This window comes from Canis lupus, chromosome 28 (genome assembly GCF_003254725.2).
Source record: "Canis lupus dingo isolate Sandy chromosome 28, ASM325472v2, whole genome shotgun sequence".
In the NCBI taxonomy this organism is placed as follows: Eukaryota; Metazoa; Chordata; class Mammalia; order Carnivora; family Canidae; genus Canis; species Canis lupus.
The window spans coordinates 10694264-10709965 of record NC_064270.1 but is presented as its reverse complement, the minus strand read 5'-3'; the positions used below and the strand labels follow the sequence as shown (position 1 = coordinate 10709965).

The window sequence follows — 15702 nt, the reverse complement described above, 5'->3', positions numbered from 1 at the left end:
AAGATTTTATTTATTTATTCATGAGAGACAGACACAGGCAGAGAGAAAAGCAGGCTCCACCTAGGGAGCCTGATGTGGGACTCGATCCTGGGACTCCCAAGATCACACCCCGGGCCGAAGGCAGGTGCCAAACTGCTGAGCCACCCAGGGACCCCCAATATATTTCCTTTTAAATTTAATCTCATGGGCAGCCCAGGTGGCTCAGCAGTTTAGCGCCGCCTTCAGTCCAGGGCCTGATCCTGGAGACCTGGGATCAAGTCCCACGTCAGGCTCCCTGCATGGAGCTTGCTTCTCCCTCTGCCTGTGTCTCTGCCTCTCTCTCTCTCTCTCTCTCTGTGTTTCTTATGAATAAATAAATAAAATCCTTAAAAATTTTTTTCATCTCATATATTGATTTTATACTCTCAAAGATGTAGATAAATTTGATAGTATCGGGGCGCCTGGGTGGCTCAGGTGGTTAAGCATCTGCCTTTGGCTCAGGTCATGATCCCAGGATCCTGGGATCAAGCCCCGCATCAGCTCCCTGCTCAGAGGGGAGTCTGCTTCTCCCTCTCCCTCTGCCCATCCCCCCACCACCTTCTTCATGCTTGCTCTGTCACTCTCTCAAATAAATAAATAAAATCTTAAAAAAAATTTTTTGATAGTATCTACGAAATCATATTTTCCCCTTGACTCAGGTTTTTTTTTTTTTCCTGGAAAAATACATTGTTCCTAAGAATCAATTCTTTACTCAAGGGAACGTGATTTATCACCAAAGATACTTTTCATTTCTGTAATTCTATAATTAAAATACACTCTTTGCTTAATTCCTATTCATTTTGTGGTAGTCCTGCTGGTTATGCCATTGCTCTAGGTGCTTGGTACAGTTGAGTGTATGTGAAATGTGTAGTATATGTGATGCTTTGATAAATTCAATACAAATGTTTATTTATGACATTTTATGTGGGGCACTGTGGTTGGAGCTAGAGCAGAAGTTGTAAACTGATAGTGTAAGGACTTGAGTCCTCTGTGTTCATGTTTTGTTAGGTTGGCAAAGGATTAAATTAAAGAAAAATCAGTTATCAGTGAGGAATAAGGAAAGTCCAGGTTTTTGAATTCTTTGGATGATAGGAAGATCTAGTACCTGGGGGCCCCCACTTGGACACAGTCAGCTAGAGCACAAGTATGTGCTCTCTAGTTTGTTTTGATTCCCTTTCATTCATTTACTATTACCTGTCTGGCCCTCTGGGCATTTGAACTTGAACTCCTGAATTAGGGGGCTATGTAAAAATAAATACATGCCTAAGCTGAAAACATGAACTCTCATGGTTTTCACAGATTGAACCAAAACTATCATTCCCATGATAGTTTTTTTTATCCTCTTATATTAGCTTAGAACCTAGTTGGAAGGGAAGAACAGTTTGGTTGGAATGATCCTAAGCTTCTGGAAATCTCAGACCAAAAGGAGATCTGGTAGGTTAGAGTTCTAATTTCTGGGGCAGTGCAGAGGCTCTCAATTCATTTTGGACTGGGAAACCATTTAGAGGAGGAACAAACTTCCACAGATGAATTCAGCCCCTGCAGACAAAGTCTGAGATGATCAGAGGGGAAAGGGCCTTCTAGGAGATTTGGCTTTCTTCCAACTTACTTTTCAAGCTCATCCAGTCATTCAGTCTCCAGATGTGCCTGGTCCTGGGCAGACCATTTTCAGGTACTCAGGGATGTTCAGATAAGTCTTGGGGGCTAGTAGGTTCAAAATTTTTCTGGGAAAAGGGGAAAAAAGGCTCCTTCAAGATCTTTATAAAGGGTCTTTCAAATATAAAGTAGTCTCTTAGATGACTTAATTTTAATTTCTTTTTGCTTCCTTTTTGCATGTCCTCTGTTTTTTCCATGCTAAACAGACTTGAGAGTAGAGGGTTTGTTTAGAGTACCAGGGAATAGTGTCCGACAGCAGATTTTAAGAGATGCTCTCAATAATGGAACTGATATTGACTTGGAATCAGGGGAGTTTCATTCAAATGATGTTGCTACCTTGCTGAAGATGTTTCTGGGAGAGTTACCTGAGCCCCTGCTGACTCATAAACATTTCCATGCGCACCTCAAAATTGCTGGTGAGTATGGGAGATGAGAAGAAGATGTAAATAAGTATCTTTTGACTGAGTAAAGTTGTTTGGAATTTTCTGTTGTTTGTACAGCAGTACTTCTAAAATTGGTTAAGACTTCATGATATTTTGGGCTCTCTGGATAGTACTGGCCAATGAAGTTTGATTTAATCAAGTGTTTTTCTTGCTAAATCAATTTCTTTGATGATAAATTCTGGGTTTTATTTATTCTTGTATCCCTGATGGATCCTAGCGTTGTGCTTTGAACATTTTAGTTGCTCAATAAATAAGTACTTTTCATTGGATTGATTCACATACCCGAGATGGTTACAGATTTGCTATATTTGCCTTAGTTTGGGGCTTTTGCTAAGTATTACTATGCCTTAATTGAGATCATTTCTAATCTTGGAAACTCGTTTTTTGAAAATAACTTTGTTTTCTAAATAGGCAATACACTCACATGGTTCAAAATTCAAAAGATTCAAGAGTATACAATGAAAAGCCTGTCTCCCACCTCTGTTCCCCAATTACCCAGTTTTTCTTCCCAGAGGCAACCAATACTATTGATTTCTAATGTATCCTGCCACAGGTATTTTATACATTTACAAACAAGTACTTACATATATTCTTTTTCTCTCTTTTTATGCGATAAGAGGGAATTAGATACATGGTTCTGTGGTTTGCTTTGTTCACTTATGTCTTGGAGGATGTTCCATTTTCAGCTCATATTTTCCTCATTCTCTTTTATGTCTGTGTGGTAGGGAATTCATTTTTAAATTGCCTAGCTCTTAGGCTGCTATAGGCTCTAAGTGCACACAGCATCAAAATCTATACTGCATTTACTTGGTTTTGTGCCCATGGGCATTTTCCTCTTCTAATTTTAAGGAAAATATAAGGTTTTTTTTTTTTATGTTGAGTAATTTTTATTACTTAACTAGCTTTAATTTCTAAAATCTAATGAGATTTGATTTTTTTTAGCACTCTCAGTGACAATCTGGATAATACAAATGAATACATGTTATTAGAATGTTATATAACTTCATAATTATTTTGGAGAGAAAAAAGTTGGATCTTGAAAAAAGATATTGATATGTTTTTTATAAGTGTTAACATGAAGAATGTTTATTCTGATTACCTTAGTACAATATTTGAAATCCTCTGCTCCACCACCCCATGACTCAGTGTTCTTTGTAATCATATTGAGGTGTGGCATAGTTGTAACATTTGCTATGCCTTGGTGATAACTGGGAGGGAATTTTGTATTCAATTTCATGTCAACAAGGAATAGTTTCTAGAAATATTACCTACCTTTCCTAACATTGGAATTATTATTGAATTTAAATAGTTTAAACAACACACTATAATCATTTTCAGGTCTACATGAATTATATCCAAATTGTTATTATTTATGTCCTTTGAAGTTCCGATTATTCCGGGGACTGTTTTTTATTGATAACCTGTATAGCCTCTTAGGGGAGAAACAGTGATTCTGATTCCTTGAGGAGCTGTGTGGATCATCCCCATTATCAGTACGTTATTCACTGTCATACTTCTTTTAGCTGTAAAATATCTGGGTGAGGAAAAGTGAAGGGGGTGGCATAATCAAAGATCTGTGTGGACATGTTTTCATTTCTCTATATACCTAAGAATATATCCACCTAAGAATGGAATTGCAGCGTCATATGGTAACACTACTTTTAGCTTTCTGAGGAACTGCCAAACTGTTTTCCAAAGTGCACCATTTTACATTCTCACCAGTAATGTAGGAGGAGGAGAAGTGCTTCCGGGTCGCCGCCGGCTGCCGCCTCCTGGCGCGTCTAGGAGCCATGTCCACCTTGTTTCCCTCACTCTTCCCCCGTGTGACTGAGACATTGTGGTTTAATCTGGATCGACCCTGTGTGGAGGAGACAGAGCTGCAGCAGCAAGAACAACAGCATCAGGCCTGGCTCCAGAGTATTGCAGAGAAAGACAACAACCTGGTACCTATTGGCAAGCCGGCCTCAGAGCACTATGATGATGAAGAAGAAGAGGATGAAGATGACGACGAGGATAGTGAAGAGGACTCAGAGGATGATGAGGATATGCAGGACATGGATGAGATGAATGACTACAATGAGTCACCAGATGATGGAGAGGTCAATGAGGTGGACATGGAAGGCAACGAACAGGATCAGGACCAGTGGATGATCTAGGTAGACAAGGCAGGGTGGCCTCAGGTAAATTCCAGGCCAGCCCAACTTACCCTGCATCCTCTGCAGAACCAGCTGATTGCCCCAGTGCCTGAAAGCTCACCCTTGGGTATCTCTTCAGCTGCTGCCAGGAACTGGTCTCCTTGGCTCCTCCCAGGCCATCAGTTTGCCCGTGATTCCCCAGGGCCTGAGCCCAACCCACCTTTCTGCCTAGTACCTCACCCTTTGGTTGCCAGGTATAATCTCTTTCTAACTCTCTTGAATAAAGACACAGGACTGAAAAAAAAAAAAAAAAAAAAAAAAAAAAAAAAAAAAAAAAAAGTAATGTAGGAGGACTTAATTTTCTCAACATTCTTGACAACACTTTTTATTTTCAGTTTTTTTTTTTTGGTAATAGCCATACTAGTGGATATGAAATAGTAGCTCATTATGGTTTTAATTTACTTTTCCCTGATAGGTAATGATACAGAGTAAACAAATGCTTATTGGCCATTTGTATATCTTATTTATAGGAATGTCTATTCAGGTCTTTTGCCTATTTAAAAATTTTTTTGGTCTTTTTATTATTGGATTGCATTGACATTATACTTTGTTATTATATTTTGCAGTAATCTCTGTTTATGCCTGATTCTTTTTTCTTCTTTTTTTTGATTGGAGTTGAGGGGAGGATAATAGTGGGTATGTTGATTTTTCTTACTTGTATTTTTATCCTCCTTTGCAATAATTTCTTTTGTTCTCAAGATTTGATGCAGTTTGATGATAAAGGAAACAAGACCAATGTACCGGATAAGGAGAGGCAAATTGAGGCTCTCCAGTTGCTCTTCCTCATTCTTCCTCCACCCAATCGTAACTTGCTGAAGTTATTGCTTGATCTCCTGTACCAGACAGCAAAGAAACAAGACAAGAATAAGATGTCTGCCTATAACCTTGCCCTTATGTTTGCACCCCATGTCCTGTGGCCAAAAAATGTGAGTGTTGAGGGGAAGAGCAAATACTGCTTGCTTTTCTTGGGCTGGGCCTCATCCTCTGGCTATACCTTGGTGAGGTTATCAAGGGTCCAAGGTCTACTCTTCAGCTTTACAAGGTTAGAAACATACTTTATTGGCTCATTTAGGAGTCATCAACTGGAAGAGGCCAGTTCTTGTAAACTCATGTATAAATCAATCTCATAAACCTGAAAGACAGTTTATTAGTGGAAGCTCTTAGTGGAAAATTATAGCTACTAACTAAACTAGAAGACTCATTTTGGCTGGTCACTATATATTCCTTCTTGATAGGAACAAATTGATTTCTGAAGATTGCATGGTATAAATTTAGACTAGAGCCATACAGTTTTACAGGTTAATGTTGCTAAGCTTTTAGGTAAGGTGATATAGAGCAATCCTGCCTTATCCTAACTTTTCTATTTCCTGTAGATATGCTCTCCTTGGATAAAGCTGAAATTTTTTTTTTTAATATCTGAGAACATGGCTTTCTCAATGACTTATGTGAGAAATAAATGATTAGAAGTCTTTATTTATTTATTTATTTATTTATTATTTATTCATTCATTCATTCATTCATTCATTCATTTAATTTTTAAATTAGAAGTCTTTTAAACTAATTTTTAACCTGGAGGGACATAGCTTTATGTTCCTGCCCATTCATAATATAGGCTTTACTGTGTAATGGAATCGGGAGCCAGAGTATTTGCGTTGGAAGTTGCAAACCAGCTATATATTATTTGTATCCTTTACCCTTTTTATGCTTAGGCTCTTCCTCTGTAATCTGGACATAAATTAGCACTTTATCACTTATAAAGTTGTTAGAATATAATAGAAATAGATAGGATATAGTAATTTATAAAAGATTTTTGGGATTATAAGAGATGAGAAAAAAGAAAATTAAGGAGACTAGTTGTGGGGTGCCTGAGTGGCTCAGTTGGTAGAACATGTGGCTCTTGATCTTGGGGGTCATGAGTTCTAGCCTCACACTGAGTTTCGAGAATTTACTTTATTTAAAAAAAAAAAAAAAAAAAAGGAGGACAGTTGTGTGGAACACTTTACCTAACGATTAACTAGTGAAAAAATGTAATGTGAAAAAATGTAATGTGAAAAAATGTAATGTTCCAGGCGGGAAGAACCTCTTCCCAGACAAAGGTGGGGTGGGGTAAGAAGAAAAGGACACACCAACATTTATTCATGTTAAGGAGATCAAACCTCCTAATGAAAGAATTTTTGAACCAGCCAACTGAAATTTTGAAAAAAGAGTGAGTAATCTGTGCCTATACAAAGAAATATTAAGAGATCTTGGTAAAAGCAAACAGATTAAGTAATAAAGATGGATATTGAGAGTGAGGGCTTTGGGACAATAGAGATGCTCAAATACTTTTAAAAAAGAGGCAGGAGAAACAAAAAGAAAATGATTGACCATTTGTGTTTTTAAGAAACAGATGTCACATTTGGTATCAATTAGTAGTGACAATTCTCTAAAACCCTTGGAGAAATTCCAGTTTCTCCAAAGATGCAGTGTCCTTGGTGGTTGGTATAGATTCTGTTCTCCCTGCCCATTAAAAAAAATATTTGGGGGGGATCCCTGGGTGGCTCAGCGATTTAGTGCCGGCCTTTGGCCCAGGGCATGATGCTGGAGTCCCGGGATCAAGTCCCACTTCAGGCTCCTGCATGGAGCCTGCTTCTCCCTCTGCCTATGTCTCTGCCTGTCTCTCTCTCTGTGTCTATCATGAATAAATAAATAAAATCTTAAAAAAAAAAAAATAAACATTAAAAAAAATTAAAATTTATTTATTTGTGAGAGACAGCAAAAGGCAGAGATGCAGGCAGAGGGAGAAGCAGGCTCCTCGAGGGGAGCCCAATGTGGGACTAGATCCTGGGACTCCAGGACCACACCCTGAGCCAAAGGCAGACACTTAACCACTGAGCCACCCAGGCGTCCCAACTTCCTGCCCATTTTGAATCCCAGACTAGATTTTCTTTACCAACTCTGCTTGCATGTATAATTCTCAAGCAGAATTAGGAAACAAAGATTGGTTCTTAAGGATTTCTTGAGATTTCTTGGTGATTTCAGGGATATGTGGTTTCTCCTAGTTTATGTCATATTCAGTAGAAACCTGCTGAACCAAAAAGCCTTTCCAGAATTATTATTTTAGAGGCACCTTTGTTAGAGAAGGAAACCACTATACCTTTGAAAGACTTATTGGTAAGTAAATGGAGTATCTCTTCTACCTCCCAGCTCTTAATCACCCTCTTTTGGTTTCTTTTCCTCTGAATAGGTCACAGCAAATGACCTCCAAGAGAATATCACAAAGTTGAACAATGGGATGGCTTTTATGATTAAACACTCACAGAAACTTTTTAAGGTAGGTTAAGTGTGATGGGATTTTGTTGGTAATAAGATAAGGAGGTTGAAGCATGGTGGGATCCTCAGCAGCGCTAGAAGGATGACTAATAAGAAAGGTCCTGACTGGGACTTGAAACCAGATTGGACAGTGGCAAAACCCAGAGAAAATAACCAAGGTGGGGAGGAATAGGAAGGTACCTGGAGGCTGAGTAGGATAATTGGTTCTACCCTGAGTCATCCTTCTTTTTTATGAAAGTGGGTGTGTATTGGCAGTTGAGTGAGTTTATCCTGGCTACTTGCTACCAGTAGAATTTTGAGGGTCTGACGGTCTCCTTTCATTTTGTACCCTTTGTCCCTTTTAGTCCAAACTTATCAGTGTTTCTGCCCACATAGTTTTCTCAATTGTGTGGTTCTGTCGATTTCAGAGGGATTCACTCCATTAGACAAAAGCTACATATACAGATCTTTTGAAGACAAACCCTTTTCCACCATGGTCTCTTGCAGAGAGACAGGCTGAAGTTTAGGGACAATACCTTTCACCTTCTTAGAAGTCCTCTGGTTTGATTGAGAGGATCTTTATTCTCTTGAAAAGATCCTTTGTATGACTGAAAGTTGTGACCTTTTGATGTTTATAAGATTCAAACAAAAAGTTGTAGAGTCATATCCTTGGCCTTTTCTTTATAGCACACTTTCTTATAATGAATTTCTTAATTTTAACATCTTGCCATCTGGAAAGGTTGAGAATTAAGAGAGCATTTCACTAAGTACTTCAATAAGTAGAATCAATTTTTTTTTTTTTATTTTTTTATTTTTTTAATTTTTTTATTTATTTATGATAGTCACAGAGAGAGAAAGAGAGAGAGGCAGAGACACAGGCAGAGGGAGAAGCAGGCTCCATGCACCGGAAGCCCGATGTGGGATTCGATCCCGGGTCTCCAGGATCGCGCCCTGGGCCAAAGGCAGGCGCCAAACCGCTGCGCCACCCAGGGATCCCTAGAATCAATTTTTTGTGATTGGCTTATTTCATTTAGCATGCTTTCATCATTTAGCACAGTTCATCCATGTTGTAACATTTGTCAGAATTTCCTCTTTTTTTTTTTTTTAAGGATGAGTAATATTCCTTTCATCTATGCACCACATTTATCATTTGTTAAGGACACTTGGATTGCTCCCATGTTTTAACTCTTGTGGATAATGCTGCTATGAACATGGGTGTACAGATATCTTTTTTGAGACACTGCTTTTCTTTTTTTTTATTTTTTATTTTTTTATTTATGATAGTCACAGAGAGAGAGAGAGAGAGAGAGGCAGAGACACAGGCAGAGGGAGAAGCAGGCTCCATGTACCGGGAGCCCGACATGGGATTCGATCCAGGGTCTCCCGGATCGCGCCCTGGGCCAAAGGCAGGCACCAAACCGCTGCGCCACCCAGGGATCCCGAGACACTGCTTTTAATTCTTTGGGGTATATACCCAGAAGTAGAATTACTGGGTCATATGGTAATTCTATTGGAACTGCCATAATGTTTAATATAGCAGCTGTATCATTTTACATTCCTGCCAGTGATGTACAAGGTTTCCCATTTCTTCACATCCTCACCAATACTTATTCTGTTATTTTGTTTTTTTTTTTTTTTGATAATAGCTATGAGGTGGGTATATTATAGTTTTGGTTTGCATTTCCTTAATGATTAGAGAGGTTTTAAACATCTTTTCACATGCTTATTGCCTATCTATATGTCTTCTTTGGAGAAATGTCTGTTCATGGCCTTTCCCCATTTTTGAATTGGGTTCTTTTATTGTTGAGTTGTAGGAATTCTTTATATATCTGGATAGATATATGATGTGCAAATATTTCCTCCCATTCTGTGGGTTGCCTTTTTACTCAGTTGATAGAGTCTTGCTATACACAATTGAAAAACTTTGTGAATTCCCCATTTGTTTATTTTTTTCCTTTTGTTGCCTGTGCCGTTGGTGTCATATGCAAGAAATCATTGCCAAATCCAGAAGCTTTTGTCCTATGCTTTTTAAAAAGAATGTTATAGTTTTAGGTCTTATATTTAGGTTATGAATCTATTTTAAGTTAGTTTTTCTTTATGGTGTTAGGTAAGTGTCCAACCTTATTCTAATGCTGTGAGTATCTAGTTTTTCTAGCACCATTTGTTGAAAACCTGTCCTTTGTCCATTGAATAGTCATGGCACACTTATTGAAAATCATTTGACTGTATATGTGAAGGTTTATTTCTGGACCTAGTTTAATCAGTTAGTCTGTGTATTTGTCTTTATACCAGTACCACAGTATTTTGATGACTGTAGCTTTATAGTAATGTAGGGTATGAACATGGAGGCCACCCTAGGATTTATCAACTATAGAATGGGGAGTGATCCAGGGTCCAGAGTTTAGAAATGAAAGATCAGAATCTTAGTAGGCTGGAAAATAAAGGGTCAGGGCCACATCAGGGGCTTGAGTGCTGAGGTCAAAGATTATCATCAGTTAGAGGTCAAGATCTAGATAAGTAAATTAGAATAGTAGACAAAGGACAACAGGACAGAGATTTTTTTGTTTGTTTATTTGTTTTTGTTTTTTTGAGAGAGAGAGAGAGAGCATGAGCACGCAGTGGGGGTGGGCAGAGGCAAGGGGAGAGGGAGAGAAAGGATCCCAAACACATTCTGTGTTGGGCATAGAGCCTGATATGGGACATGATCTCATGACCAAAATCAAGAGTTGGACGTTCAGCTGATGAGCCACCCATGTGCCCTGAATGAATGATTTTTAATGATGAACAAAGATCTTTCAAACCTGTTCTTTATATACTTCCTGTTGAGGGGAACAACTAGTTCTAAAGCATGTGATTATGGAGAGGAAGGCAGTTACCTGACAGTAGTTGTGAATCAAAATGGGGAATTTCTAGTACCTAATAGAACTCTCCTTCATCAAATTCTCTTCTTACTATTGCTATAGGTTAACTTTTCATAGTCTACCACTCATAAGTTAAAAGAGAGGTGGGATCTCTGAGATCTCACTGTACCCCAGGGTTTCTAGCCTTCCACCTTTGGATCTCTCTACCTGTGGAGTCCTTTCTCCCTTGTCCATTGTCTACTGTACATAATTCAAGTATACAATGGAGTTGTACTTAACTATGAAGGATTTTAAGTGACTTAACACAAATTTGTTATCCTAACAGTTCTGTAGGTCATAAGTCTATAGGAGTCTCACTGGGCTAAAATCAGGGTTGGCAGGGCTGCATTCATTTCTGGATGTTCTAGGAGAGCATTTGTTTACTTGCCTTCTCCCAACTTCTAGAGGTTACCTACATTCCTTGGCTCATGGTTCCCTTCCTTTGTCTTCAAGGCTAGCAATATTGTGTCTATCTGTTATTTCTAACTACAGCTGGGAATGTTTCTCGGTTTTTAAGGACCCATGTGGATAATCTAGGTAATCTCCCCATTGCACAGTTCTTAAAAAATTTTTTTTTAAAATATTTTATTTATTTATCCATGAGAGCCACAGAGAGGCAGAGACATAGGCAGAAGGAGAAGCAGACTCCTTGCAGGGAGCACGATGCAGGACTTGATCCCCAGACCTTGGGATCATGCCCTAAGCCGAAGGCAGACGCTCAACTACTGAGCTACCCAGGTATCCCACAAGGTTCTTAACCACACCAACAAAATCCCTTTTCCCATATAGTATATCACTGTGAAGGTTTTTTAGAATAGAAATCATACAAATCTTAGAAGTAAAACAAGAGTATGGTCTTCTAGATGTAATTCAGCTTGGTATAGTTCTAATTATTAGACCCTTTCAAGCATTCTGTTTTTAACTCTTTTTTTTTTTTCCTTTTCTAAGATCCCTGTTTCAGCCCCTCATCTTTTGGGCTTTGGTTCTTGTTTGCTATTTTATCTTTGTTTCCAGACTAGCATGAGGACTCTATGAGCCTCTGTTGATCTCTGAAGGAGAGAAAGAACATTTCTTTTGAGGTTTATTTTGGTCTTAGGTCTCTCCTCTTTGATATTCCCATCAGACCTGTTGTCCTTATGGGCCCCTGCCTCACTTCTTTGTCTGATTAGGTTCTTCCCTGAGCTTTTCCTTTGGATGAAAAAATGGTTGATTGTTCTCTATGCTCTATCACTTTTTTCTGAGGTCCTGTTTTATCCCAGGTTTGTTGTTCTTGTGCTTTGTTGTGTCTTCTTGTTCTCAGGCTTCTTTGGATGGACTTTTTACCTCCTAATCCTCAGATTCTGTGTTGCCTCATTCTGTGTTCTTTGTATTTTTTTCCCTTAAAATTCTTCCTATTTATAGTTCTAGCCTCTGCTATTATCAGTCCTTGTGACCAGCAGTTTGAAGTTTAGTTTTTTTTTTTTAAGATTTATTTATTTATTTGATAAAAAGTCCCCTTCCCCCATCCCATGCTTTCAAGGGGGGGCAGGAAGGAGATTCTCAAGCCGATTCCCTACTGAGTGCAGAACTGGACACAGTGTCGGACTTGGGGCTTGATGCTTGATCCCACAACCCATGAGATCATGACTTGAGCTGAAACCAAGAGTTGGAGGCCCAACTGATTGAACCACCCAGATGCCCCCGACCCAGTCTGGTTTTGTCTCCCCAACCCAAGTCACAGTATCTTTTCTTAGGGACTTATAACCATCTACATTTAAGGCTAATTCCCATTTTATGTGGGAAGGCCATTTGTTGATTCTCCCTGAACAGTAAAATACTTAACACCTCCAGGTTTTCTTTCTTTCTTTTTTTTTTTTTTAAAGATTTTATTTACTTATTCATGAGAGACACACAGAGGCAGAGACACAGGCAGAGGGAGAAGCAGGCTCCATGTAGGGAGCCCAACGTGGGACTCGATCCCGAGTCCCCAGGGTCACGCCCTGGGCGGAAGCAGGGGTTAAACTGCTTAGCCACCCAGGGATCCCCACCTCCAGGTTTTCATTTAAGCCCATCTGCTGGGGCACCTGGGTGGCTCAGTGGTTGAGCGTCTGCCTTCAGCTCAGGTTGTGATCCCGGGGTCCTGGGATTGAGTCCTGCATCAGTCTCCCCGTGAGGAGGCTACTTCTCCCTCTGCCTATGTCTCTACCTCTCTTTCTGTGTCTCTCATGAATAAATAGATAAAATCTTTAATCCTTTGGTTTTTGAGCTCTACCTTATAGTTTACCAAGGTAAAAATTAAACTGTAGATGTCATAAAGTTTTTGTCTCAAGACTCTTTTTAAAACTTTATTATGAAGTTTTTCAAATATAGATAAAAGTTGAAAAACAGTGAACACTCATACAACTCTAAGATTCAACATATGTTACTATTGGCCATATTTGCTTTATCTTACTCCATATATTCATGCTTTTGTTTTTGTTTTTGGTTGAACCCCTGATGTAAATTGTAGATATCATGGAACTTCACATCTAAGTACTTAAGCATATATTTCCTAAGAATAAGAACATTCTTCTAATGGTTAGAGTACCATTATCATGTCTAAGAAAATTATTAAGAATTTCATATTAGCTAATATTCAATACAGATTCAAATTCCCCAGTTGTCTTAAGAGTGTATTTCATAGCTCCTGTTTTTAATTATGAAAGCTAATCGAGGTTTATGTATTGCTTTTGATTATTATGTCACTTTTAATCTGGAACAGCCCCTATGCTTTTTCTTCATGTTATTGATTTATTGAAGCATTCAGGCCAATTTGGGTTATAGAATTTTCCATACTTTAAATTTGTCTTATTTTCTCAAGGCTTTTTCTCTGTCCTTTTCTTTGTAGTTCCTGTAAATTGTAAGTTAGGTCTGGAGGCTTGATTAGATTCATGTTAAACATTTTTGGCAATGATTCATAGGTGATGTTTGTGTACATCTTATTGCATCATATTGCATCACATTAGGAAGCACAGAATGTCAGATTGTCTCACTCTCAGTGATGCTAATTTTGCTAACTGCCACATCTCTCAGTTATAAAGGTACATTTTCCCTTTTGCAATTAGTAAGTAACCTGCAGGGTGATTGCCTAATGTAATGATTTTAGCATTCATTGGTAATCCTGCTGGAATCTATGATTATATTGAATGTTACAAAGTAGCATTTTCTAATTCTATTATTTAATCTCTATTAGCTGACCTTTTTCTCTTGAATAGAGCTTTCCTTTCCTCTGTTTCATTCTCTTTTTTTATTAATATCTCTATAGACTCATAGGTTTGTAGTTATTCAACGTGTTAGTCAATTGTAGTTGTTAATTTTAATTTTCAAATTATCTCAAATTTGGCCAGTGAGAGCCCTTGCAAGCTCTTCCTGCTGTGTCTTTTTGACAGGACTCCATTAGTCTGAATGTTTCCTTCCTGGCATAAAATGTCCTCAGCTCACTTTGCCTTTGCTCTGCCCTGGGCCTGAAATCAATTATTTTCTTCAAGGAGCCCTGGTTTCTTTGAGTGACACGAGATTTACTCATTGTTTCTGGGGTATCATTGCTTTTAGGCTCTTTGAGGGCAAAAAGTCGACTAAAATATTTTTAAAAAAGAAATCATCAGTTCATATTAATATTTCCAATTCAGATTTAACATCCCAGAGCTTTTTCTTGACTTCTTTTACTTTATTTTTATTTATTTATTTTTAAAGATTTATCTATTTATTCATGAGAGAGAGAGAGGCAGAGACACAGGCAGAGGGAGAAGCAGGCTCCACGCAGGGAGTCTGACATGTGACTCGATCCTGGGTCTCCAGGATCACGCCCTGGGCGGAAGACAGCACTAGACCACTGAGCCACCCGGGCTGCCTGACTTCTTTTACTTTATATTTGTATCTGTTTTGCACATTGCAAATTCCAGATTTTAATAGCATTTATATGCTATTTGCATTATCTTGCAATATATAAAATATCAATATATAAAAAATTAGTTTTGGGACACCTGGGTGGCTCAGTCAGTTAAACGTCTGCCTTTGGCTCAGGTCATGATCTCAGGGTCCTGGGATTGAGCTCCACATCGGACTCCTTGTCAGCTGGGAGCCTGCTTCTCTTTCTCCTTCTACACCACCTTTGGGTACTCTCTCTCAAATAAACAAAAGAATTAAAAAAAAACTTTAAAAAATTAGTTTTAAAAGTAAGCCTATGTAAACCTGCTGATTGAAGTTTACGATATAAGCTTTCCTTACAGTTCCTTTTCCCTTGAATATATTTCACTAAGGATATATAGTCAGAATATAGTTTTCAAAAGTTAGGTGGAATAATTCTTTTTATGTGTTTATCATATACACAGATACTATCATCTACACATGTTATCAATCATATATATAGATATATTCATTTTTTTTCCTGTTTGTTTTCAGTTTTAGGGTTTGCTTTTTTTCCTTTTGGATTTATTTATTTATTTTTAAGATTTATTTATTTATGATATACAGAGAGAGAGAGAGAGAGAGAGAGAGGCAGAGAGGCAGAGACACAGGAGGAGGGAGAAGCAGGCTCCATGCCGGGAGCCCGACATAAGACTCGATCCCGGGACTCCAGGATCGTGCCCTGGGCCAAAGGCAGGCGCTAAACTGCTGAGCCACCCAGGGATCCCCTCCTTTTGGATTTAATTGTATTTTTTGAATCTGTAGAATATTTACATGGTTCAAAAGTCAAAACTACACAAAAAGATATACTTATAGAAAACTCAGTCATTGTCGTAACCATTTTCATTATTTTCTGGTTTATCCTGCTTCTGTTTTTTTTTTTTTTTTTAAGATTTTAAAAAATTTATTCATGAGAGACACAGAAAGAGAGAGAGGCAGAGACACAGGCAGAGGGAGAAGCAGGCTTCCCACAGGGAGCCTGAAGTGGGACTCGATCCCGGGTCTCCAGGGTCACCCGTGGGCTGAAGGCAGTGCTAAACCGCTGAGCCACCTGGGCTGCCCTATCCTGCTTCTTTTTCTGTTTCTTTTTGTAAAATCAAATAAGTGTGTATGTGTGTGTATGTTCCTTCTCTCTTACACAGGTACTTTATATACCATTCCATAATTTTTCTCACTCAACAGTAGATACTGGAAATCACTCCTATAAGATCATAAAGCATTTCTTCCTTCTTTCCTTTTCTCCCTCCCTTCTTTCATTTTTTTTTTTTTAAGATT

At 38.5% G+C, this 15702-nt stretch overlaps 2 protein-coding genes across 4 annotated transcripts in view; both read left to right on the top strand.

The window, feature by feature from the left end:
- Positions 1-15702, top strand: part of ARHGAP19 (Rho GTPase activating protein 19) — a 65159-nt gene that overhangs the window by 28399 nt on the left and 21058 nt on the right. For 2 of the 3 annotated variants that reach the window (XM_035707680.2, XM_035707679.2), the window contains exons 4-6: positions 1881-2090; positions 5012-5238; positions 7539-7625. In XM_035707680.2, coding sequence (XP_035563573.1) covers positions 1881-2090; positions 5012-5238; positions 7539-7625 — 524 coding nt within the window. The remainder of the gene's footprint in view (positions 1-1880; positions 2091-5011; positions 5239-7538; positions 7626-15702) is intronic. The other variant, XM_035707681.2, reaches the window with a different exon arrangement.
- Positions 3841-4578, top strand: LOC118352615 (anaphase-promoting complex subunit 15). Its single transcript, XM_035707682.2, has one exon. It carries the CDS (start codon positions 3908-3910, stop codon positions 4271-4273), a length of 366 nt encoding a protein of 121 aa, XP_035563575.1. The 5' UTR covers positions 3841-3907; the 3' UTR covers positions 4274-4578.

Excerpts from the sequence above, each read along its gene's own strand:
- LOC118352615 (XM_035707682.2), top strand. The coding sequence starts at position 3,908 with ATGTCCACCTTGTTTCCCTCACTCTTCCCCCGTGTGACTGAGACATTG.